The 23,033-nt window shown below is 58.5% G+C and overlaps 2 protein-coding genes across 6 annotated transcripts; one reads left to right on the top strand and one right to left on the bottom strand.

Moving 5' to 3' along the window:
• Positions 1 to 4,140: 4,140 nt before the first annotated feature.
• On the bottom strand, positions 4,141 to 15,123 carry ZNF598 (zinc finger protein 598). Of its 4 annotated transcripts, none has more exons than XM_032268198.1 (12): positions 14,830 to 15,123; positions 9,646 to 9,758; positions 9,027 to 9,156; positions 8,558 to 8,769; positions 8,235 to 8,452; positions 7,613 to 7,730; positions 7,077 to 7,264; positions 6,831 to 6,903; positions 5,947 to 6,698; positions 5,464 to 5,620; positions 5,201 to 5,351; positions 4,141 to 5,087 (listed from the first exon to the last, which is right to left on the bottom strand). In XM_032268198.1, exons 1-12 carry the CDS (start codon positions 15,052 to 15,054, stop codon positions 4,734 to 4,736), a joined length of 2,691 nt encoding a protein of 896 aa, XP_032124089.1. In that variant the 5' UTR covers positions 15,055 to 15,123; the 3' UTR covers positions 4,141 to 4,733. The 4 variants fall into 4 exon arrangements, with proteins under 4 accessions (XP_032124089.1, XP_032124090.1, XP_032124091.1 ...); XM_032268199.1 differs by having other exon boundaries at positions 7,622 to 7,730; XM_032268200.1 differs by lacking the exon at positions 14,830 to 15,123 and having other exon boundaries at positions 9,027 to 9,152; positions 9,646 to 9,753.
• Positions 5,231 to 22,078, top strand: NPW (neuropeptide W). Of its 2 annotated transcripts, none has more exons than XR_004265409.1 (2): positions 5,231 to 5,320; positions 21,863 to 21,948. XR_004265409.1 is itself a non-coding variant. In XM_032268209.1 (2 exons), exons 1-2 carry the CDS (start codon positions 20,973 to 20,975, stop codon positions 21,947 to 21,949), a joined length of 756 nt encoding a protein of 251 aa, XP_032124100.1. In that variant the 5' UTR covers positions 20,148 to 20,972; the 3' UTR covers positions 21,950 to 22,078. The 2 variants fall into 2 exon arrangements, 1 of the variants encoding a protein (XP_032124100.1); XM_032268209.1 differs by lacking the exon at positions 5,231 to 5,320 and adding an exon at positions 20,148 to 21,641 and having other exon boundaries at positions 21,863 to 22,078.
• The last annotated feature ends 955 nt before the right edge of the window (positions 22,079 to 23,033 follow it).

Genomic DNA, 23,033 nt, shown 5'->3' with positions numbered 1-23,033 from the left:
TTGTATTTTTAAGTAGAGACAGGGTTTCTCCATGTTGGTCAGGCTAGTCTCCCAACTCCTGACCTTGTGATTCTCCCAGCTCGGCCTCTTCCCAAAGTGTTGGGATGACTAACACTTCCCTCAGCCCATTCCTAAGATTTCTAATTGGTTATTTTTCATAACCTGCTGGTTGAGTGAAGCACAGCTAAGAACCATCTCTGGAGCCAAAATGCTGGGTTTGCCACTTTCCACCTCGGTCATCCTGGGTACATCCTTCAACCTGTCTGTGCCTGCAGTCCTCCTGTAAAAGGGTCTTCATGGTTCCTGTGGCAAGGGAGGGTGAGGATTACTGTGGTTAGGCATATGGAGCTTGCAGTAGTGCTTGTCACAACTGCCACTTAAGTGTTGCCTCATATTTCTCTAGTTCCTGCTCCTTCTTGTGAGTAAACCCCCATCTAGGTACCCAGGAAGGAGAGCTAAGAAGATTCCCAGCACAATTAGTGCCTGAAGAATATCTCAGTTTATAGTGTTACTACTCAGTTATTTCCTTTTATATAATCCTTTATATATAATCATATATTAGTTTATAGAATTAGTGCCTGAAGAATATCTTACCACTCAGTTATTTCCATATATATATAAAATTATATCTTAGTTTATAGTTGGAGGAATGTCTGGAGCAGACACGGTACAGAGCATGAATGAAGGGAAAAACAGCTATACATATATAAGCATATCTTGCTTATGGTCAGAGGAACATCTAGAGCAGACATGGTGCAGAGCATGATTTAAGGGAAAAACAGTTACACCAGGACAAGAATCCATGGCCCAGGCGGCAGCATTCAGTATTGTAAAGATACTCGCTGTATGGCAGGCTTGGGGCAAGAGCCACTCCTCCTGATAAAGGAGTTGTAGGACCTTACTCCAGTTCTTGTGGAAGGCTGCCCTCAGATCAGCAATCCCATGAGTGTCTGAGGGCTTAAATCCCCTCCGGTATAATCCTGCCTTGGTGACTATAACTTGTCAACTCTCTAGTGTGGATAACCCCCCATATAGGCACCGAGGAATGAGAGCTAAGCAGAACCCTGGCACAGTTAGGGCTTGAGGAATATCTCACTTTATAGTGTTACTACTCAGCTATTTCCTTTTAAATAATCCTTTATACAATCATATGTTTGTTTATAGAATTAGGGCTTGAAGGATCCCTTTATATAATCCTCTATATATAATCATATAATAGTTGATAGTTTGAGTGCCTAAAGAATATTTCCCTACATATACACCTATAATTATATCTTAGTTCATAATCGGAGGAATGCCTAGAGTGGACACAGTACAGAGCACAAATTAAGGAATAAGCAGCTTATAGTCAGAGGAATGCCTAGAGCAGACACAGCGCAGAGCATGATTTAAAGGAAAAACGGTTATACCAGGACAAGAATCCATGGTCCAGGCGGCAGCGTTCAGTATCGAAAAGATACCCGCCCTATGGCAGGCTTAGGGCAAGAGCCACTCCTCCTGATAAAGGAGTTGTAGGACCTTGCTCCAGTTCTTGTGGAAGGCTGCCCTCAGACCGGCAATCCACCTTGGTGACTGTGAACTTTATCAGCTCTTGCTACTGTGCTGCTCAAAAAGCATCTTCCCATAGAACTAATTGAAAGCTGCCAGAAGGTGGCGGTAACCCTGACAGTTCTGTCACTACTGTGTGACTTAAAGCATCTCCCCCCATAAATCTTAGAAATAGTTTCCTATAGATAGACGTATTGCACACTGCACCCGCTTCACTGCGCATGGCCCACCTTCGAGCCTCAGTGACCTAATGGGGGTGGACCCCTTACTGCACATGGCCCTTGCCTTCATGGGAACAGGCCCCTTGCTGTGCACTGTCCACCTCCTGGCCTAGGTGCCTAATGGGGTTGGACCCCTTGTTTTATTGCTCATGACCCTATCACTGTCCTTAAAGATGATTTCACTCACTGCCCTGTCCCCTAACCTATACACAATAAATACTCATGACTCTGGACATTCGGGGCCTCGCCTGACTCTGCTCATAGGTGGCGTGCCCCCCCCTGAGCGCAGCTGTATTTTCCTTGTACTTCTGTGTCCTGTCTATTTCTGGGATCCTGCGCCTCAGCACAGGATAATGGACACCCCACAACGCTGTGGGGCCTTCAGCCCTACATCTAGCTACTGTGCTGACTCAGATCCTCCTCCTATAGAAATCACTGGAAGCTGCCAGCAGGTGGCTGTAGACCCTGCCGTCTCTTTAGCTACTGTGTTGACTCAAAAGCATCCTCCTATAAAATTCCTTAGAAGTAGCCTGCCCCTATATAGGAAATGTTGCACACTGCACCCTCTTCACTGTGCATGGCCCACCTCCTTGCCTCGGTGACCTAATGGGGGTGGACCCTTTGCTTATTGCACGTGTGATTGTCTTGACCCTATCACTGTTCTTAAGATGACCTCACTCACTACCCTGCCTCCTAACCTATACCCAATATATACAGATGGTCCTGGACGTTCAGGGCCTCACCTGTCTCCGCTTATAGGTGGCATGGCCCACCGAGCCCAGCTGTCTTTTCCAGTCCTTTGGTGTCCTGTCTCTTTACTTCTGGGATCCTGTGTCTCAGCACAGTGATAGGGGACACCCCACGACCCTATAGGGCTGTGGCCCTACACTTAAGAAGTCATTTTTTGGCCAGGCACGGTGGCTCACGCCTGTAGTCCCAGCACTTTGGGAGGCCAAGGCAGGCGGATTACCTGAGGTCAGGAGTTTGAGACCATCCTGGCCAACATGGTGAAACCGTCTCTACTAAAAATACAAAAATTAGCAGGTATGGCGGCGAATGCCTGTAATTCCAGCTTGTCAGGAGGCTGAGGCAGGAGAATGGCTTGAACCTGGGAGTCAGAGATTGCTGTGAGCCGATATTGTGCCATGCAGTCCAGCCTGGTGACAGAATGGTGGGGGTGGGGCGGGAAAGGCCAGGCGCAAAGTCAGGAGTTCATTCAAGACCAGCCTGGCCAACATAGTGAAACCCCCCATCTCTACTGAAAATACAAAAGGTAGCCATGCATGGGGGCATATGCCTGTAATCCCAGCTTTTTTTTTTTTTCCCAGATGGAGTCTGGAGTCTGTGTCACCCATGCTGGAGTATAGTACTGCGATCTCAACTCACTGCAGCCTCCACCTCCTGGGTCCTGGTTGAAGAAATTATCCTTTCTCAGTCTCAGGAGTAGCTGGGATTACAGGCACGTGCCACCACGTCCAGCTAATACAAAGTTCTTTTCAAGTGGGGTGTGTTTTCACACCTGTAATCCTGGCACTCTGGGAGGCTGAGGCAGATCACCTGAGGTTAGGAGTTCAAGACCAGCCTGACCAACATGGGGAACCCTCCTCTCTACTAAAAACACAAAATTAGCTGAGGGTGATGGCACATGCCTGGAATCCCAGCTACTTGGGAGGCTGAGATAGGAGAATTGCTTAAACCTGGGAGGCAGAGGTTGCAGTGAGCCAAGATTGTGCCATTGTACTCCAGTCTGGGCAACAAGAGCGAAACTCCAGCTCACAAAAAAAAAAGTTATTTTCAATAACCTTAAGGAAACAGCCCGTTTCCCAGACTGCTCTACTCTTCTGTGGGCTGGAACCTACGATTGCCTGCAAAGTGGGCATCAGCTGTGAGGTGTGTCAGGTGTGAGGGGAATGCAGGTGGCTTCTACCCAGCCCCTTATCTCCTAGCTGGCCCCCGGATGGCCATCACCCAGGGGACACCACTTAAGTCCCACTGTCCAAGTCCCCAGCTTCAGGGGGGGCAGTGCTAATGCCGCCACGTGCTCTGGCCCAGCCCCTCTGCAGGCCACTGGTTTTGGCCCTTCATCACCACGAGATCCCTTTCTGCTTACTTCAGAGAAATATTTCTACTTTCTCTGATCTAAGGATGTATTCTTGGCCTTAATATGGCTGTGTTTAGAGTTTTTTTCCTACTTACATGTGCTGGAAGCAGAAAGGTGGTTATCGTATGTGTCTGGTCTCCCTCCAAAAACCCTAGATCCAGATAATTAAGCTCAAATTATTTTGCTGCAGTATTTCAGGTGTCCCCTCCACCCTGTTTCTAAATTTGGCTTCAGGGTGTACTCGGAAGACAGAGAAGCTCAGAACACCAGTTATGTGCAGTATTGCAAAATAAATTTATTTGAAGATAAACTGTCTTATAAAAGGTCAGAGGCAATTTGAGATCCCAGATTCAGCTTGTCTCATAAAATGATTCAACTTCAAGTAGCACAATTTCGTGTCTGCTTTTAATCCATAACATTCTTGAAACACGAAACAGCCAATTGTTTATACAACACACATCTGTGACATCTGACTCTGGCACCAGTGGAGCCGCAGCTTTCAGCTCTGGGGCTGCAGTTACCGCAGGCCCCAGCTTCGGGAGGGCCTGGATCAGGCCACCGTGACCTCTGGCTTTGACAGCAGCAACAGGTCCCAGGAGCCCAGCCCTTCCCTCCCCTGGCGCCTCCCAAAAGCACAAGAATGCAAACCAAGACTGGCCCACCAGTGAGGCAGGGGTGGACTTCCATCTGAGTCTGCCGCCAGGGTGGGTGGACCATCCTGGCAATTCCCTGGTGGGCCTGGCCAACCAAGAGGCCGGAGTATGCGGCCTCACCGGTGCCTTACCTGGCTGCCTGGCAGCCCGGAGAGGAAGGAAAGAGGAAGGACGTTCACGGTGCAATAGCTCAGGCCACGCTAGAGGGAGCTACGTGATGATCCTGGCGATGGCTTGCAGGGAGGGGAAGTCATCGTCCCGGGCAGCATGCAGCTCCTGGTGGCTGCTGACGTCCCCGTGCGCGAGCACCTGCTGGCAGGTGGGGCACACATGGCAGTCCAGGCCCGCCTGCTCGGTGGTGGCTTGCCAAGCGCTCTTCTTGTTCTTCTTGGACTTGGTGCTGGGAGGCTTCTCGCGGCTGCAGAAGTCCATGTGTGCAGACAGGAGCTCCTGCTGCTTGGCCGTGTCGGGCAGCAGGACTAGCAGCTCATTGAAGACCTTCTGGAAATTCTCCCCCAGCAGGTCCCGGCAACTCTTGTAATACTGGGCTGCGGAGATCAGGCCCTGCTGCCAGAGAGCTGGATTCAGTCATCCCCTCCGGCCCAGCCCTGGATGAAGACGGGCTATCCACCTGCCCGGCCTACCTGACCCGGCTCAACCCCCCAGGCCCGCCTGACCTGTCTGAACTCCCCTGAGTGGCTCTTGAACTCGCTGAATCGGGCCTCGTCACTCTGCAGGAAGTCCCTGATGGACTGGATGAGCTGCAGGTTCCTCTCCCGGAAGTTCTCAGGGACTAGGTAGGCCCGCGGAGCAGGCGTCGGCCTGGGTCTGGGGGTCAGGAGGTGAAGAGGAGGTGGAGGTTTCAGCCTTTAGGGCGGCCCAGGGGGAGGGTACCCTCCTCCAGCCCCCAGTGGATGCCAGGCAACCCCCCCACACTTACGCTTTCGTGATGGTGGTGGCGGGGCTGGGGACACAGGCCGGGTGGGGGCTAGGCAGGAGGCCAGAGAAGCCGGGTGGCGGCGGCTTGCTGACAGGGGGCGCCAGGCCTGGTGGGGGTGGGGGAGGCGTGCCCTTCAGGAGCACCACAGCACTGAAGCCTGAGGGGCGGCAGGATGAGACCCAGAGCCCTCACTGAGTGCGGGTTGCGTAGCCTCCGGGGCCAGCTTCTCTCCACAGCCATGCTCATGGTGTGGCAGGCCCAGCCCACGTGAGCTCATGCACCCTCCGTCCCGGCAAGTGCCAGGAGGGCCAGTCTCACAGAGGCAAGGGATGCAAGGCAGTTAAGGGAATGCTGTAGGTTACTTGGGTGGCCGATAGCAGTGCATAGGGGTCACCACCACCCAGCTGCAGGCTTTGCCTGTTGCTCCATCCTGACCCCAGCCCCTCCCGACACCCAGGGAGCAGGCCTGAGCAGCACAGGTACCTGGGGGTGGTGGCATCCGGGGCGGGCAGGGGCCGCCGAGCGCTGGGAAGTCTTCCGGTGGGCAGGGGAAGGAGCCCAGGGGCCTTGGGAGCCCTGGTGGTTCCTTGGGGACACTCCGAGCCGGGGCTGGGCCCTCTGTGTGTCCATTAACGACGATGGCAACTGGCCCCTCGGCTCTGGTGGCAGGAGTTTCCAGGGCCTGTGCGGACCCTGGGGGACAGCTAGGAGGCGGGGGCTGCGGCAAGGCGGTGCTGGGCGTCTCCGAACCCACTTTCTTCTTCTTGCCAACCTTAGAGGGCTGAGTGGAGGCTGGCCGCAGCGCGGAGGCGACAGAGCCCATGGGGCGTGCACTTCGAGGCTCCTGCGCGGCCGGGCTGCCACTTTCCTCCTCCTCTGGGAGGGGCAGGCCGCCCTTCCTGCCGCCCCTATTCCCCTTCCCAGCCTTCCTGGTGGGCTGGCCGCTGCTGGCAGCCTGTGCTGAGGGTGGGGGCCGCGCTACCTTGTTGCTGCTGCTGCTGCTGTTCCAGGCAGAAACGAGGCTGGTGGGGGTGGTGCCAGGCTTGGGCGCTGAGGACACCAGGGCGGGGAAGTCCTCCTCCTGGAAGGCACTCCTGCTCCTGGCAGGGATGGCATATGGCAGCGCCAACCCCACAGAGGCCAGGGTTGCTGCAGTGGAGCAGGAGGAGGAAGTGGAGGCGGAGAGACTGGGGAAGTCTTCGTCCTTGAGCTTCGGGCTGGGTGGTGGGAGGGGGCTGGGCGCAGGGAAGGGAGCTGGTCAGCAGCTATCAGGCTCTGTGGCTCCACACCTGCCCTCCTAGCACCCACCTGTGGCTGCCCGCACCCACCTGCCCACGCACCATTCACCCATGGGCAACCACACACACCCTGGAGTGGCTGGGCCTGTCACTGGGAAGGTCTCTTGGCTTACAGGACCATTTGTCGAGGTTTCCTTGGGGCCTATGAGAAACACAAGGCCCCTAGGTCAGGGTGTGGGGACAAGCCCTCTGGGGACTGGGAGCACAGGGTGCTCTTCGACCTCCCAGGTAAAGGTTCCGGGCACCAAGCTTGTTAAGAGCTGGCCACTGGCCTCCTGGTGTCGGCAGAGCTACCCCCAGGTAGGGCTGACTCACCTGGGCCTTCACCCTGAGTCCGGGGTGGGTGCCGGGGGCCACGGGGCTCCTCGGGACCCCGCACCGCTGCCTCCTCCTTCTTGAGCCGGCCACCTTCCTCCCGGTCCTCGCTCCTGCGTGCCTCCTCCTGCTGCTGCGCGGCCACAGAGGCCCGGACTGCAGCTGCTACTTCCCGGTCCTCTTCTTCCCTGGGACAAGGAGGACAGCCTTCAGGCTGAGCATGGGCAGTGCCTGGGCCCAGTATGTGGGGTCTGATGCCCTGCAGAGCCTGGCAGGCCAGTGCTTCCTTGGACCACTGCTGTGACTGCCCAATTGCCAAAGGCCCCTTTCACCCACACCAACCCTGGGATCTGGCTGCGGCTGGAACTGGAAGAAAGAGGAAGAAACTTCTGTGCACCAAAGACACTGTGGAGACCGTGTTGCCACTCAGGACCGCAGAATCTCTGGCCACAATCCCTGACCCCATCCCTACTCCCAGCTTGGCCAGTGGCCATGGTCACCACAGAAGAACGTCAGCGGCACACAAGGCCCCCCACCTTTTGTACCTCCAGCTTCCTCGGCGGCTCTGCTGGGCTCCACGAGTGCCGGCCCGGGCCGCTCGGCCCTGGCGGCTGTACCTGTCCACTTCCTCGTAGTCATCACCACCGACAACCCCTGCGGCCAGCAGACAGCCTGTCACCTCGCGGGACCCCAGGACGACAACAGGAGGGACAGGCCTGCTGTCAAGGCCACACCTGGCCAATGCTCAGGCCTGGGCAGCAGAAGCTTGCCCACCCACCGTGCACATGAGACCAGGGGATGGCACAGGTGCCTTGCAGGGTCCACGCCAGCCACAGGCCTCAACAACCTAGGTGCTGAGTTACAGGAACGGGGGAAGGGAGAGGAGTAGGAGCAGGGCCCCAGTCCCTGGCGATCTCTGCACACAGCAGGTGCTCAGTACAAGCCTCCTGGTCCAGGGAGAGGCACCAGGCACCCAGGGCAGCAGATCTGAGACCTTGAGGGAGGAAGCGCTCCTGGCACACATGGGGTGCTCAGGGGCTCCAGCCTGGCCAGAGGGCGGGAGGTCACCTCCCACATCTGCAGCTTGGTCTGAGGCTCCAGAGCAGGGCGTGGTCACAGCCCCCCCGCCAGGGGTGTCCAGGCTAGGCGCCTGCTCACCCTCGTTCCGGCGTGAGTGCCGAGGCACATAGCTGAACTGCAGGTCGATCTGGCGGTTCTGGCGCGCCTCGGCACGGCTGCGGCTGTGGCAGGCCGTCCTGTGGGCCTTGAGGTCGATCTCCGTGCGGAAGGCGTGGGTGAACTGCTCTGTGCTGCAGCGGCCCTCCTCACACAGGAAGTGCTTCTCGCGGAAGTGCTCACGCAGGTAGGCGTAGTCACTGGCAGGAGATGGGGTGTCAGGGGTGCCAGCCCCACGCCCTGGCCAGCTCCCAGCCGTGGCCCGAGGGAGGGAGGGTCATCTATCTGCGCATCGCCCTGCCCACCTGTAGTAGTCCTGGGCGCCGTCAGAATCGCAGAAGTGGCAGAAGTAGTGGTCACGGCGCAGGTGCTTGAGCAGCTCGTCGTTGTCCAGGTAGCGCTCGTCACAGAACTTGCAGAGCGGGTGCCCGCGGTGCGACGTGTCGTCGGGGTCCCCCTGCATGCGATGCCGGGCCAGGTCCTTGCGGGAGTACCATTTGCGCTCGTATGTGAAGATCTGCAGAGCACAGGGGGCTGGGCACGGGCTGGGGGACCCAGGCCTCCCGCCTCTTCCCACGGGCCAGCAGCGGAGCAGCAGGGGCCAGGAGAGGGCCCCGTCAGTCACCAGAGGCCTCCCTGCTACGTGCAGCCTGACCCTCAGGGGGGCCACTCAGGGCCAGAGGCAGCAGGTGGCCATGCCCCTCCCCACTGTGTGGCCGCATCCCCTGCACCACCCACCACCTGGGCTCTGTCTGGGGTCTCCGGGGGGCACACCTGGAGGTGCTGGAGGCACAGCCGGCAGCAGAAGAGCTCGTGCTGCTTCCGCATGTGCTGCTCCAGGTCCCCGAAGAGGCTGAAGGGCGGCAGCTCGGGGCACCGCGGGCACTCATGCTGCAGCAGCTGCCTAGGGAGACACCGAGCCGCCCACGGTCCCAGGACATTCAGTGTCACTGCTGGAAGTGGGGCCACTTACCAGGCCCCAGGCCCATGACCCAGGCCAGACGCAAGACCACGGGGAGGCTGGAGTCTGTGACCCAGGAGACCATGGCTGAGGCTGCGCACGGCCTGGGTCAGAAGCCTGGCTCTAGCCCTGAGCCCATGACCTGCCCCTCCCCTGGGAGACCAGCCCTGGGACAGCTGTGCCCTTTACTGGGTTTTCAGGCCACGGGCCTGGCTCACACAAGCTTGTGTGCCCCTCAAGGAGCCCCCGAGGTAGGTGTTGTGCCACCTGGGCATGTCTTCCCCCAGTGCGCCCCCAAGAGGACCTGGTGAGCATCCCCAGTCACAGGAACCTGGGTGCCTGGCCGCAGTATCGATGTACCATGTGGCCCCCAAAGTGCCTCCAGTTGTGAGGCCAGGGGGAGGCTGGGAGCCAGGGAGAGGCCCTGCTCACCTGTACAATGCATACACCTTTGCATCTGCAAAGTAGATGTCATATTTCTTCTCATACTGCAGCTGGTGGACGGGGATGGTGGCGAAGGCAGGAAGCTTCTTCCCAAAGACCACCTAAAGCCAAAGACCAGAGGGGTGGTGAGCAGGGCTGGGATGGGACCCCCGCCTGGGATGCCACAGAGGTTCAGAGGCAAGGGAGCCCTCACATCCCCTCTGAGTAGAAGGGAGGCATCAGGAGCCCTCCCGGGAGGCCCCATCAGACAGTGGTAGACAGTGGCCGGGGCAGAGCACAGAGACACAACGCCCGGCCTCTCCACCAGGGGGCGGCCAGGCCAGTCCCAAAGCGGCCTTGCCCCACAGGCAGCGGCCCTCACCCGGCGGCTCCACCCTTCGGGGAACAGAGCAGCTGTCACTCTGCGTTGCTTTCCCGGACAGAAAAGAGATGCGTTCCAAGCAGCTGCTGAGAGAATACCAATCGCAGCCAGCCGGGGATGCATCAGGTGACAAGGCCCAGCCACCCTGTCTGACGCCCCCACACCCACGTTTCCATGGAGCCTCCACGGCCAAAGGCTCAAGCCAGCCACCTCAGCTCACGCACACGCAGCACGCGTTGCAGAGCCTCTGCATAAGCCCCTTCCCAGGGGTCTCAGGACCTGCAGAACTGGCTGTGCGAGGACCCGCCCCTGTCTGCCCTGTGCCTCCAGATGGCCCAGGTGCCCTCGCTCAGCTTAGCACTCCTGCTCTCCACAAAGCCCTGCTGGCGAGTACCCTTGGTGCCCCCACACCTGTGGAGTTAGGTTCCACCCCACCTCTTGGGTTGGTCAGGCCCCCTTCTGGTTCTGCCACTGTCCCAACCCTGGCACTGGTCACATGCCTCGGCTCAGGGCCCTGAAAGTAGTTGGAGGCCTCACGGACACATCCAGGGCAGGGGACGTCCTCACCTTGGGAAGGATCACACTAAGGTCATGTTACATTTAGCCTTAGCCAAAAAGGACATCGGGCTAGAACGGCCGTGAAGTTGGGAAACCTGAGGCCTGGCAGGGACAGCCAATCCCACCCGTGCTCGGGGGGGCCCTGGAGTGATCTCTGTCCCCCATAGCGGGTAGTTAAAGCTGGCTCCCTGGGAGGGTCAGGAGCACCAGGAGAGCTCAGCCTCCACTTCTGCCATGACAGGCTGCTGTGCTGTGAGGAGGCTGCCCCCACCCCGCAGACAGGAGTCAGCTCTTCGAGGGCGGGGTGGACAGTTCGAGCTGCAGGAACAGTAGCCCAGACCTTTACTGCCCTTGTCACATCAGGCAAGGCTGGGCAGGATGAACTAGGCCACCTCTTTGTCCCCATCACACAGTGGGCTTAGATGGGTGCCTCATCACAGCTGCCTCCCACGCCTTCAGATGGGAGTTGCAGCCCCACCCCAGAGCCCCATTACAAAGGCTCTCACTGTGGACCACAGCACCCTGATCTGTCCCCCAGCTCTCCTCCTTCCGAGCAGCATCTCGGCACACCCCAAACATGGGGAAGGGCCCAGGGCCCTGTGCGGCCTCTTTTCACAGCGGCCGCCCTTGAGGTAGCTGACACCCAGCCCTGCCTTCTAGTCCCAAGGGAGCCTCTCCAGCCTGACCCTCATGGGCACACTCTGCAGAGCCACTCAGGGTGCTGCCAGGATCCAGACCATGAGCCTCCTATGGGAGCTGAGTGCCGGGACTCCCGGGAACCAGACAGGGCCACTCCCCCGCCACAGCTCCTGAAGTAGCACGCGGGCGAGGAAGCTAGCATCTGGCTGTGAGGGAAGCCCCCAAGACTGCCAAAAAGCAGCCAAGCCCATCAGACTCCGAAGAGACACAACTTCCTTCCCTCGAGGAAACCCATGCCAGCGGCGCCCCTAGCCCTGCCTCCCCACTTTGGCACCCCTCCCTTCAGCCGCACGCTCTCATCCACCCTGGGTGGCAACCCCTCAGGCTGCAGGCACGGGGCATCCCAGGCACCCCTAACATGCAGCCAACCTCCACTCATGCATCTTCAGAGTGCCGCCCGTGTTCGGGCACAGTGCCAGGCCCCGCTGAGGAGCACGTAGACTCCTCTGTCCTTGCTGCCTAGAGGCACCCACGCCCCATGCGATTGAAAGTCCCGAGAAACCTGTGTGGGATGGCAATGGTGGAGCTGGCGGACTTGGTCAAGGGAGCCTCTCTGAAGCCAGGGAGCAGCTGGAGGCAGAGGACCCGCCCCTAGCAGAGGGTGAGGAGGGGGCTGGACAAGACTGTGCCCTACAGCATGGTGGCCAGGTTGGGGTCAGGCACGGTCCACCTAGGAGCCAAACAGCAAGACCCTCCCAGCCTGGTGGCACGTCAGCACAGCCAGGCTGGGAGTAGGGGACTTGAGGGCCGGTGGGGAGATGGCTGGGAGTGGGATTTACAGGCTGGTGGGAGATGGCCGGGGTGGGACGTGGGGGCCGGGGGAGAAGGCTGGGCTGGGACTACACAGGGAGGCAACAGCTCTAGGTCACCCCTAGAGAGAGGGAGAGGGCTGCACACCTGAGAACAGAAACACAGGAACCATAGGGAGAAGCTTGGGGATGGGCCAGGCAGCCAATGATGGGGGAAGGGCACCCTGTGTGAGCCCTGGAGATGGCCAGGTCAGGCCCCAAGGAGGATGAGAAGCAGATGGGAGAGGCCTGCACAGGAACAGGAGGGACCCCTGGCCCCTCACAGGGACAGGTGTGGTGTCTGCCTGGGGCCTTGCCGCCCCACACCCCCCAACATGCCATAGGCACACAAAAGGACAGCTGTAAGGGCTGGAAGAGTGAGGTGGCAGTGAGAGCCTGCCCACACGTGGGGAAGGGTACCCTGGGGATGGCTCCCAGGGTCATCTAGAGAGCGTAGACCCCCAAGGAGCCCAGATGGGGACAGCAGCAGGGAGCATCTTACAGAGAGGGCCAGGGCCATGGGGGATAGGGAGGGGACAGTAGGAGTAGGGAAGCATGACTCAAGCTAGCAGGTCGCCCTCCTGACCTGGGCCCTTGGGTGGCTGTGGGCTGGCCCTCCTTGCCCCTCCCACTGCCTCCCCGTGAGATGGGGGGGGTTGCCCTGGGGGGCCCCCGCAGCCCCGTCAGGACTCCGGTAGTAACACCAGGGACCAGTGTAAGCTGGAGAACAAGACGCAAACAGCAGGAACCAGCCCTTAAGAAAGACGTGGCCAGAAAAGAGGCCCAGTACTTGGGGCTCCACCACCCCAGGGGCTCGGTCAGCCATGGCTGAGACCGGTGCCCCCACCTCCCACAGAGGGGAACCAGCCTCAGCTTCCACCCTGAGCGCCTGCCAGGGGTTGGGCCAATCTGGCTCCTTGCCTGAGCAGCAGTCGTGGCCTCTGCAGGGAAGGCCTGGGTCCAGGTGTGCGGAACAAACAAGCACATGGAGTCGGCCAATTCCACAGGGCATCCTGGACACTTTCCTCCCAATTTTCGCAAAGCCTCAGTCCCATAAGGAAGGCCAAGGCAATGCCAGGATTCAGGAGTTGAGGGCTGCAGTGGGAATTCCTGAGCACGCGTGGGACACAGAACGCACTCGGGATGACGCCGAACTCAGTAAGGGAAAAAGGAGGCTAGAGTGATGCGGCAACTTCAAGATGGGAAGGAAAACAGGATGAATGCAAAGCAGAGGGGAGCAGCCAACAGCAAACTTCCCAGGACCCCTCCTTCAGCCCAGCAAGGTGGGGACGGGCCTGAGAGGAAGCCGAGGCTCAGCTGAGGGCACCCAGTGCCAAACCACACCCTGGCTGACAGCTCCTGTCAACAGCTCCGGGCCACAGAGTCCTGGAGGATGTGGGGCCTGCGAGGAATGAGAGTGGGCAGAGGCTGCTGGAGTAAGCATGTGTAGATGTTCACTCATGTCTTGCATCAGACCTGCAGCCTGCCAAGGACCTCACGTGCCAACAACTCCTTAGCATCTTCTTTCCTGAGGGAAGCTACAGGTGTGCCGGGAAACCCGGCTGTTGGAGTGACGTCATGCTATGCAGGCCTGGCCGGCAAGCCAGGCTCTGGCAAAGCCAGGAAGCGCCCTCTGAGTAAGCCACCGGCCAAGGTCCTCTGTGACTGTTTCTGCAGCCTAGATCTCCCCTGGGTCTGGGTCTGCCTCTTTCTGTCACATGACTGACAGCATCTCCAAATGTCTTTTTCCAAAAAGGGCACAGGGTAGATGCCCACAAATTGCTCAGAGAATAGCAGCGCTCTCCAGCTCCTTTGACGTAACGTCTACTTTCAAAAAAGAGAGAAGAGGAAAAAAGGAAAGAACGAATCTATCCCTCAATACTGCTCTGCATCTCTTCTAGGAAAAAGAAAGTTAGAATCCTGGCAGCTGTCACCAGCCAAAGCCTTCTATGAACAAATCAGGAGAATTTCACAATGCTGGGAGCAAACAAATCTCTAAGCTCACCAAACCTAAGGGGCTCCAGCCAGGTGCCCACAACCAGCAGCAGAGAGTACAGGGAGGGTGGGGGAACACTGCATGGCACCCTCTGACCCCTCCAGGGCTTCCAAGCCTGGACAGTCAAAAACGTCTCCCATTCACTTTAGAGATGAGAGTCAAAGGAGGCGGCGAGGAGGAGGAGGAGAACTTCCCAACACTTTTCTCCCTTCCCGCCAAGAACCGGGAGATCTTCCCCTCCGGTGAGTGGGTCTCCCTCCGAGACTGGTGTCATCTCCACTCCACAGAGGAAAACGTTAGTCTTGGAAGTTTGATCAGGGTCACCCAATGAGAGCCCAGAAACAGCTGGGCTGAGAATTCCCAGGGTTTGACTCTCTGCTTCCAGGACGGATGGCATCCAGAGGATCCCCCTTGCCTTGTTTCCTCCGCCTGAATGGAAGCCCCTGGGAAATAAACTCCCGAAGACGAGCGGTCACAGAGTTCTCCATCTGCTCAGGCCCCCTTCCTGTGGCCCGGCAGGAACCCCAGGGACGTGGGGGAAGTCCCCAGGCTGTCCCCACAGGGCATGCTCGCTCTCCAACCCGCTCGGCCGCCTCCTGCCTCCCAGCCCCAACGCCCCGCCGTCAGCCATACGGCCGGGACCCCGCCCCGGGTGGCCCTCAGGCCTGTCTCGGAAGCCGGCGCCCATGGCCGGACCGTAGGGAGGCAAAGTCCCCTTCCGGCCGTCAGGAGCCCCGCCGCCCCCGAGCCGCACCCCCGGCGCCCCGCACCTGGCGCAGCTCCTCGCGGCACACGGCGCAATAGCGCTGCTCACAGAGCACCCGCATCTTGGTGGAGCAGCGGTAGCACACCGGGTGATCGCAGCGGCCCAGCGCCGTGGCCTCCAGGTCTCCGCAGCACAGCACGCAGCTCCCGCCGCCCCGCTCGGGCACCGCCGCCGCCGCCGCCTCCAGGGCCGCGCGCCGCCCCTCGGTACCAGCCGCCGCCGCCGCCATGGTCCGGACTCCGGCCCCCTCCCGGCCGGCGCGGCGCCGCGCGGCCTGGCTCCCGGCGGGCCCGCCCCTTCCGGGCTAACGTCACCGCCCCGCCCAGCAACGGGCCCGCCTGGCGGAAGTGCGCGTCGCCACTTCCGCCCCAACGAGGCGCCGGCTAGAGCGGGGTCCTGGGCCGCGGCCGCTCTAGCCCGAGCCGGCCACTCGGAAGCGCGCGCCGCCCGCTTGGCCAGGCTGTCCCTGGTTCCTCTGGGCCACGCGTGTAGTAACGTCAATCCTCGCTGGGCTCCACGGACTGGCGTTGCCAGATGAAACACGGGACACCCGGTTTGAATCTCAGATGAACAAGGAGTCATGTCTTAGTGTAACTATAGCCCAAATATTGATGGGCTAGACTCATACGAAAATGCTGCTCCTTGTTTACCTGAAATTCACGTTTAACTGGACGTGCTGTATTTGCGTTTGCTAATTCTGGCCAACTTATTAGGAAGCCTCTGGTATTTGGAACACGCAGAAGCCTGGTCCCACCTCCATTTTCCTAATGCCCTGTTCAAATCCCTACATGACAGACACCATGAAACGCAGCGTGGTGATGTCCATCTCCCAGCCCAGGGCAGTCTTGCCAGTCCTGCAGAGGAGGGGCCTCTAGAAGGCAGGAACAGAACGTGTCCTCTTTACGCTGGGCCTAGCACAGGGCGTGTTTGTATGGATGCTGCTGTACAGGGCTTCCTCCCTACCCTTGGAAGCCAGGCACACTCGGGACCTTCCTCCCTCTGCCATCCAGAAGGTTGATCCAGATCTGAACCCTTCTAGAAAAGAGGCAGTATACTGTAGAAGAGGCCTGAACTTTACTTATTTATTTATTTGAGACAGGGTCTTGCTCTAGCTGGAACACAGTGGTACGGTCACAGCTCACTGAGGCCTCAACCTCCAGGGCTCAAGTGATCCAAGCCCAGTGAGCGTGGACTTTAGAAACAGACAGAAATAGGCTTGAAGCCCCAGTTTCTCCACTTACTGAAAAAAGCTGCCAGGCACAGTGGCTTAAGTCTGTAATTCCAGCACTTTGGAAGGCTGGGGTGGCCTGGTTGCTGGCCAGAGTTTAGCTGGCTAACAAAATCAGACCAGACTGGCCAACATAATCAGGCCCTGCCTCTACAAAAAAAATTTTTGCCGGGCGTGGTGGCTCACGCCTGTAATCCCAGCACTTTGGGAGGCCGAGGCGGGTGGATCACGAGGTCAAGAGATCAAGACCATCCTGGTCAACATGGTGAAACCCCGTCTTTACTAAAACTACAAAAAATGAGCTGGGCATGGTGGCGCGTGCCTGTAATCCCAGCTACTCAGGAAGCTGAGGCAGGAGAATTGCCTGAACCCAGGAGGCGGAGGTTGCAGTGAGCCGAGATCGTGCCATTGCACTCCAGCCTGGGTAACAAGAGCGAAACTCCGTCTCCAAAAAAAAAAAAAAAAAAAAAAAATTTTTAGGCCGGGTATGGTGGCTCACACCTGTAATCCCAGCACTTTGGGAGGCTGAGGCGGGCAGATCACGAGGTCAAGATGGAGACCATCCTGGCCAGCATGGTGAAACCCCGTCTCTCCTTAAAATACAAAAAAATTAGCCAGGTGTGCTGCCTTGCACCTGTAATTCCTGCTATTCAGGAGGCTGAGGCAGGAGAATCACTTAAACTTGAAAGTTGGAGGTTGCAGTGAGCAGAGACTATGCCACTGTACTCCAGCCTGGCAACTGAGCAAGACTCCGTCGCAAAAAAAAGAAAAAAAAATTGTAGGCCAGACGTGGTGGCTCACACTTATAATCCTAGTACTTTGAGAGGCCAAGGCAGGCAGATCACCTGAAGTCAGGACTTCAAGACCAGCCTGACCTACATGGAGAAACCTCATCTCTACTTAAAAATAATAATGATAATATAAAATTCGGCATGGTGGTGCATAATTGTAATTCCAGCTACTTGGGAGGCTGAGGCAGGAGAATTGCTTGAACCAGGAGGCCAGGGTTGCCGAGATCGTGCAAATCATGAGGTCAGAAGTTCAAGACCAGCCTCGCCAATATGGCGAAACCCCAACTCTACTAAAAATACAAAAATTAGCTGGACGTGGTGGCGCATGCCTGTAGTCCCAGCTATCAGGAGGCTGAGGCAGAAGAATCTCTTGAACCTGTGAGGCAGAGGTTGCAGTGAGCTGGGATTGCGCCACGGCACTCCAGCCTGCGCAACACAGAGAGATTCCGTCTCAAAAAAAAAAAAAAAAAAGAGAGAAAAGGCCATTTTCTAACCTTAAATCCCAGCAGTGGGCTGGGCGCGGTGGCTCACTCCTGTAATCCCAGCACTTTGAGAAGACCAGGTGCGCGGATCACGAGGTCAAGAGGTCGAGACCATCCTGGCCAACAAGGTGAAACACCATCTCTACTAAAAATACAAAAATCAGCTGGGTGTGGTGGTGCATGCCTGTAATCCCACTACTTGAGAGGCTGAAGCAAGAGAATTTCATGAACCCGGAGGCAGAGGTTGCAGTGAGCCAAGATCCCACCGCGACACTCCAGACTGGGTGACAGAGAGAGACTATGTCTCAAAAAAAAAAAAAAAAAGCCCAGACTGCTCTCTCATTGCAAACATGAGCCACCATGCCACACCTGACCAGTAATTTTAAAGATGACAAAACAGATTTGCTCATTCATCTCCTCCTTACCAGGGAGTTCCTGTTCAGGGCCAGGCTTCATGCCTGTGGCAGGCAAGTGGCTGCCTTGAGCAGTGGCTCAGTGCAGTGGTGTGATCTCAGCTCACTGGGGCCTCTGCCTCCTGGGTTCAAGGGATTCTCCTATCTCAGTCTCCTGAGTAGCTGAGACTACAGGTGCCTGCCACCATGCCCGGCTAATTTTTCTACTTTTAGTAGAGATGGGGTTTTGCCATGTTGGCCAGACTAGTCTTGAACTCCTGACCTCAGGTGATCCACCTGCCTTGGCCTCCCAAAGTGCTGGGATTACAGGTGTGAGCCACCTCGCCCAGCCCATTGCTGACGTTTACGCTCAGAAAATGTCAGCACATGGAGCCTACCGTGCTGCAGGGAGTTTTTTCCATTGTACACCAGTGCATTTTTGAGATGTGTCTATGCTGTTACAGCTCTCCTTCTGCTTCCTGTCACAGGAACTTCCATCCCACATTAGACATTCATTGATCAGTTTCCCCAGTTCCCCCTGCAGAAGCTACCCGGGCCACCTCCAGGGGGCATCCTGGACTATCTCTGGACTGGGCTACAGTCCCCCAGGGCTCCAGACACGCCCACGTCACCTTAGCTGGGAGCGGGCGGCAGTGCCAAGGGACCCTGATGGGGCCCAGCTCTGGCCTGTATCGTGCTGTGTTGCCCGCCCACCACACACTCCAGGCATCTCTCAAGGACAAGGGGCCCTGGGGGAGCGCAGCAAGGACAGCTTCTTGCAGGGCCTCTGGTCCCTGGGGTCCTCCAGGTGGCGCAGACAGCTCCATCTGCATCCCCCATTCTGCCCCCGTCACAGTGTTTCCTGACAGGCTGGGGGTGGTCGCCCACTGGCACAGCAAGGCTAGATCCTAGCCACAGCATTCATTGAGTGCCCACTGGGTACCAGGCACGGCTCAGTTCCCAGACCCACCTCTGAATTATCAATGCCAACAAGATGATGAAGTGGCCACTGTTTCTACCCCACTTACAGATAAGGAAACTGAGGCAGGAGAGGCCGAGAGCCTTATCCTCTTGCCCTCAGCTGCGACTGTCAAGTTGGGCTGGCATCTCACCATGATGCCCGGAACAGGGAGGGCCTTTGTGAGGAGGGCTGCTGCTTCTAAACCTCCTGAGGCTCACTAGAGCCCCCCGAGCCCCTCACACCTCAGGAGTTGGCCTCACTCTGCCCCCAGACCTTCTGTTTTTTTTTGTTTATTTGTTTTTTGGGATGGAGTCTTGCTGTGTCGCCCAGGCTGGAGTGCAGTGGCGCCATCCTTGCTCACTGCAACCTCTGCCTCCCAAGTTCAAATGATTTCCCTGCCTCAGCTTCCCGAGTAGCTGGGACTACGGGTGTGTACCATCACGCCCGGCTAAGTTTTGTATTGGCCAGGCTGGTTTTGAGCTCCTGGCCTCAAGCAGTCCACCCACCTTGGCCTCCTAAAGCGTTGAGGTTACAGGCATGAGCCACCGTGTCCAACGTGCCCCAGCCCTTCTGTGTCCTTCTGGACAGGGATACCCTGTTCCCCCAAGCTGAGGCTCTTGGGCTCACTAGCTAGCATGTATCTCACCTCCACCGTTTACCCAACATGATCTGGGGCAGGTAACGTCTCCCTGGGCCTCAGTTTCCTCATTGGGGAATGGAGTCAATAATAGTTCCGTCCATGGCACTGTCTGGAGGTCAAGTTGAGATAGTTCATGATGACTCGAAACAAGATTTCTAGTGTCTGGGACCCAGGGGCTGCCCTGACTGGTGTGGTTACTCAGGGAGGGCTGGATTCACCTTTGCTGGGAGATCCTGAAAGAGTCCTCTGCCCTTTGGGAGGGGGCTGTTTTTCGGTGTTTGTTTTTTGGAGACAGAGTATTGCATGATCTCAGCTCAGACCTCCGCCTCCTAGGCTTAAGCAATTTCCCTGCCTCAGCCTCCTAAGTATCTGGGACTACAGGCACGTGCCACCACACCCAGCTAGTTTTTTTGAGATGGAGTTTCACCATGTTGGCCAGGATGGTCTCGAACTCTTGACCTCAAGGGATCTGCCCACCTCAGCCTCCCAAAGTGCTGGGAATACAGGCATGAGCCACATCACCTGGTTGAGAGGGGACTGTTAAGCCCAGGTGGGCACAGAGGGATATTCTGGGGAACTGTCTGGCCCTGTGCCTTTTTTTTTTTTTTTTTTTTTTTTTTTGATATGGAGTCTGGCTCTGTTGCCCAAGCTGGAGTGCAGTGGCACAGTCTTGGCTCACTGCAACCTCTGCCTCCCGGATTCAAGCGATTCTCCTGTCTCAGCCTCTCAAGTAACTGGGTTTACAGCTGCCCACCACCACACCCAACTAAGTTTTTTTTATTTTCAGTAGAAATGGGGTTTCACCATGTTGGTCAGGCTGGTCTTGAACTCCGGTGATCCCCCTGCCTCAGCCTCCCAAAGTGCTGGGATTACAGGCATGAGCCACCGCGCCTGGCCAAGGACCTGGGCCATTTAGTGGAATCCTGGAGGATGAATAGGAGTTAGCCAGGCTGAGAAGGACAGAACAATGCTGTAGGCCCAGATGCACAGAGGCAGGCACAGCCACAGGCTGTTGGTTCAGACAAAAATTGAGACTGGCTGGAGAAAGTTCTCTGGGGGAACCATGCCCAGGGACGAGGCTCTGGACGTCTGCAAGGTCCTGTCCTGCCCCTTCAGAGTTAGAAGTTCATGAAGAGGTTGACTCTTTGTCCTGGAGGCCTCGGGGAAGCAGAGACCTCAGGGTTGGCTTGGTGTGGCCAACATGAGGCTTCTAAGCCTCCATTCAGCTCTGCTGGGAGATGGATTGGTGGAGAGAAGCAGGCGGTGGCAAAAGACAGGACAGGATGTGGGGACAGCTTTGGGAGCTGTGCTAGGCATGGACAAAGGACAACTCTTGCAGGGAATCACCCAGAGGGGTCTTGAACGGTGCTGAGGGCTCCCGATAACCCTCCTGTGATAGCCACTGTAGCTCTGCGGGTCCCTGGGCATTTGCTCTGCTGGCGCCCGCCTGCAGGAGCTCTGTCTAAAGGGGCATCCCACACCCCCACTCCCTCATCAGTGGCCCCTGAGGCCCATGGTCCCAGGACCCCCTCCCTGGCACTTCCGCTCCTGGGGGGAGGAGGCTGAGCAGGCAGAAAAGGGGACATGGCTCTCTAGGGGAGCCTCGAGCCCACGTCCAACCAGCGGCCCACTCAGTGAGGTGTTCCGGAACCCATGTCCCCCGCCAGCTGCGGGGGTGACCTCTCCTCCCTCTGTCCCTCCTCCCATCTGGGGAGCGCAGCGGGTACCGCAGGGGCGGACCGAGGCGGGGCCACCGAGCGGTTAAAGCTGGACCCGCAGGGGACCCACAGCTCGCCTCTAACCTCCTGCCTCCTGGGCTCCGGTACCCGGCGTCCCAACTCCGCTGCGCGCCCAAACCCAACCGAGCCGGTTAGTGGCCCGCCCCGCAGGGCGGCCGTCGACTCGAGCGCCCTGGCGCCGGGCCGGGGGGTGCGGGAGGCTCCCGCGAGCCGGCTGCGGCTGGCGCTGCCGCTCCTCCTGCTCCTGCTGCCGCTGCCCGCCAGCGCCTGGTACAAGCACGTGGCGAGTCCCCGCTATCACACGGTGGGCCGCGCCGCCGGCCTGCTCATGGGGCTGCGCCGCTCACCCTACCTGTGGCGCCGCGCGCTGCACCCGGCCGCCGAGACCCTGGCCAGGGACACCCTTTCCCCCGGGCCCGCCGCCCGCGGGGCTCCTCTCCTGCCGCCCTCCTGGGCTCAGGAGCTGTGGGAGGCGCAACGCAGAAGCTCCGAGGCAGGGATCCCCGTCCGTGCGCCCGGGAGCCCGCGCGCCCCGGAGCCTGCACGCGAACCTCAGTCCCTGGACTTCGGCGGAGCAGTCCAGGTACGTGAGAGGGGAGGAGGCCTGGACCAGCGCGGGCAAGGGGGTCTCGGGAGGTCTGAGTCAGAGCACCGAGCTGCTCGTTTAGAGGGCACCCTGGGGCCCTTTCATCCCCCGCTCTGCTCCCACAAAGACTTTCCTCGGACAGGCTCGACCCTGGCACCCGGGGGCGGCGGTGGAGGGCGCACGGCCCCCTCCCCACGGCCTTGCTCTGTTCTCGCTAGAGACTTCAGAGAGACGTCTCCCGCCCAGCCGTGGTCCCCGCAGCAAACCGCCTTGGCTGGCCCCGCCTGGCCCCCGAACCGTCCTGACAGCGTCCCCACGCCCCGCCCCGCGCCTCCACGCCTGACCCAGGAAGAGTTGCTGCGGCTTCCAGGTGCTGCTCACAGCCCCGGCCTGCTGTCCAGTCAATAAAATCCGCCTGACTCCTGCGCCCCCGCGTCGGACCCCTTCGTCTGCCTGTGTACTTTGCCGTCTAGCTCAGGGACGAAGACAGGCGCGCCCACGCCCTGGCAAATGTCAGTGGCCCCTCCCTCGCCGACCAGGGGAAGTGCCAGGCACTCAGCATTCATTTCAAACCAGGATCTCCCGGCACCCCCTCCCTCCCTCAGCCAAAGTCTTCCGCAGAGGATTAAGAACCCCTGGTTCCCGTCTTCTGGGCCATGCTCCCCTCCTGTGGAGGAGCGGCCCCTCCACCTGAGCCCCCTTGCTTCCTCAGGAGCTCCTCTACATCTTGTCACCTTCTGCATGCACTTCTGGTCACTGGCTCCAGCCCCCCACATAAATGTGCCCTGCCATTTTGAACATCGAGGGCCTCCCTTCACCCTTGCCCCCTCCACCTCCCCTCCCAAGATCTGGGCCCCTCCTCCCTCCCACTCCCTTTTCAACCCTCTCTAATCTGGCTTGGGACACCAAGGACCGTCCTGGACCCCAAACCACCGAGATCACTTGCCCTGATCTAGCCCACCCTTGGAGCCCTCCCGTGGCCATCTGGCAGGGTTCTCTCAGCAAAGACTGGGGGAGCGGTGGTCCCGGGCCTGGCTTCAGGATGCCCCGTGGAACTAGCTCCCCACCTCCGCTTCTGGAAGCCCCGCCCCCTCACTGGTAGGGCCTTTCCATCTCCGAGGTGTGTCCTTCTCCCAAATGTGGGTGCTCTCTTTATCTCCACACCCCCAGTTATTTTATTTATTTATTTATTTATTTTTTTGAGACGGAGTTTTCGCTCTTGTTACCCAGGCTGGAGTGCAATGGCGCGATCTCGGCTCACCGCAACCTCCGTCTCCTGGGTTCAGGCAATTCTCCTGCCTCAGCCTCCTGGGTAGCTGGGATTACAGGCACGCGCCACCATGCCCAGCCAATTTTTTTTGTATTTTTAGTAGAGACGGGGTTTCACCA

This window comes from Sapajus apella, unplaced genomic scaffold (assembly GCF_009761245.1).
Source record: "Sapajus apella isolate SASKATOON/1434 unplaced genomic scaffold, GSC_monkey_1.0 scaffold175, whole genome shotgun sequence".
In the NCBI taxonomy this organism is placed as follows: domain Eukaryota; kingdom Metazoa; phylum Chordata; class Mammalia; order Primates; family Cebidae; genus Sapajus; species Sapajus apella.
The sequence above is the reverse complement of the archived record's forward strand: the minus strand, read 5'-3'. Positions and strand labels throughout refer to the sequence as shown.

Bases quoted from the DNA above. Each gene is read 5' to 3' on its own strand.
- NPW (XM_032268209.1), top strand. From the start codon at position 20,973: ATGTCCCCCGCCAGCTGCGGGGGTGACCTCTCCTCCCTCTGTCCCTCC. The intron at 21,642-21,862 runs GTACGTGAGAGG...TGTTCTCGCTAG, and splicing joins ACTTCGGCGGAGCAGTCCAG to AGACTTCAGAGAGACGTCTC.
- ZNF598 (XM_032268198.1), bottom strand. From the start codon at position 15,054: ATGGCGGCGGCGGCGGCTGGTACCGAGGGGCGGCGCGCGGCCCTGGAG. The intron at 7,265-7,612 runs GTGGGGGGCCTT...TCCTTGTCCCAG, and splicing joins GGAAGCTGGAGGTACAAAAG to GGAAGAAGAGGACCGGGAAG. The intron at 5,088-5,200 runs GTCAGGCGGGCC...CTCTGGCAGCAG, and splicing joins ACTCAGGGGAGTTCAGACAG to GGCCTGATCTCCGCAGCCCA.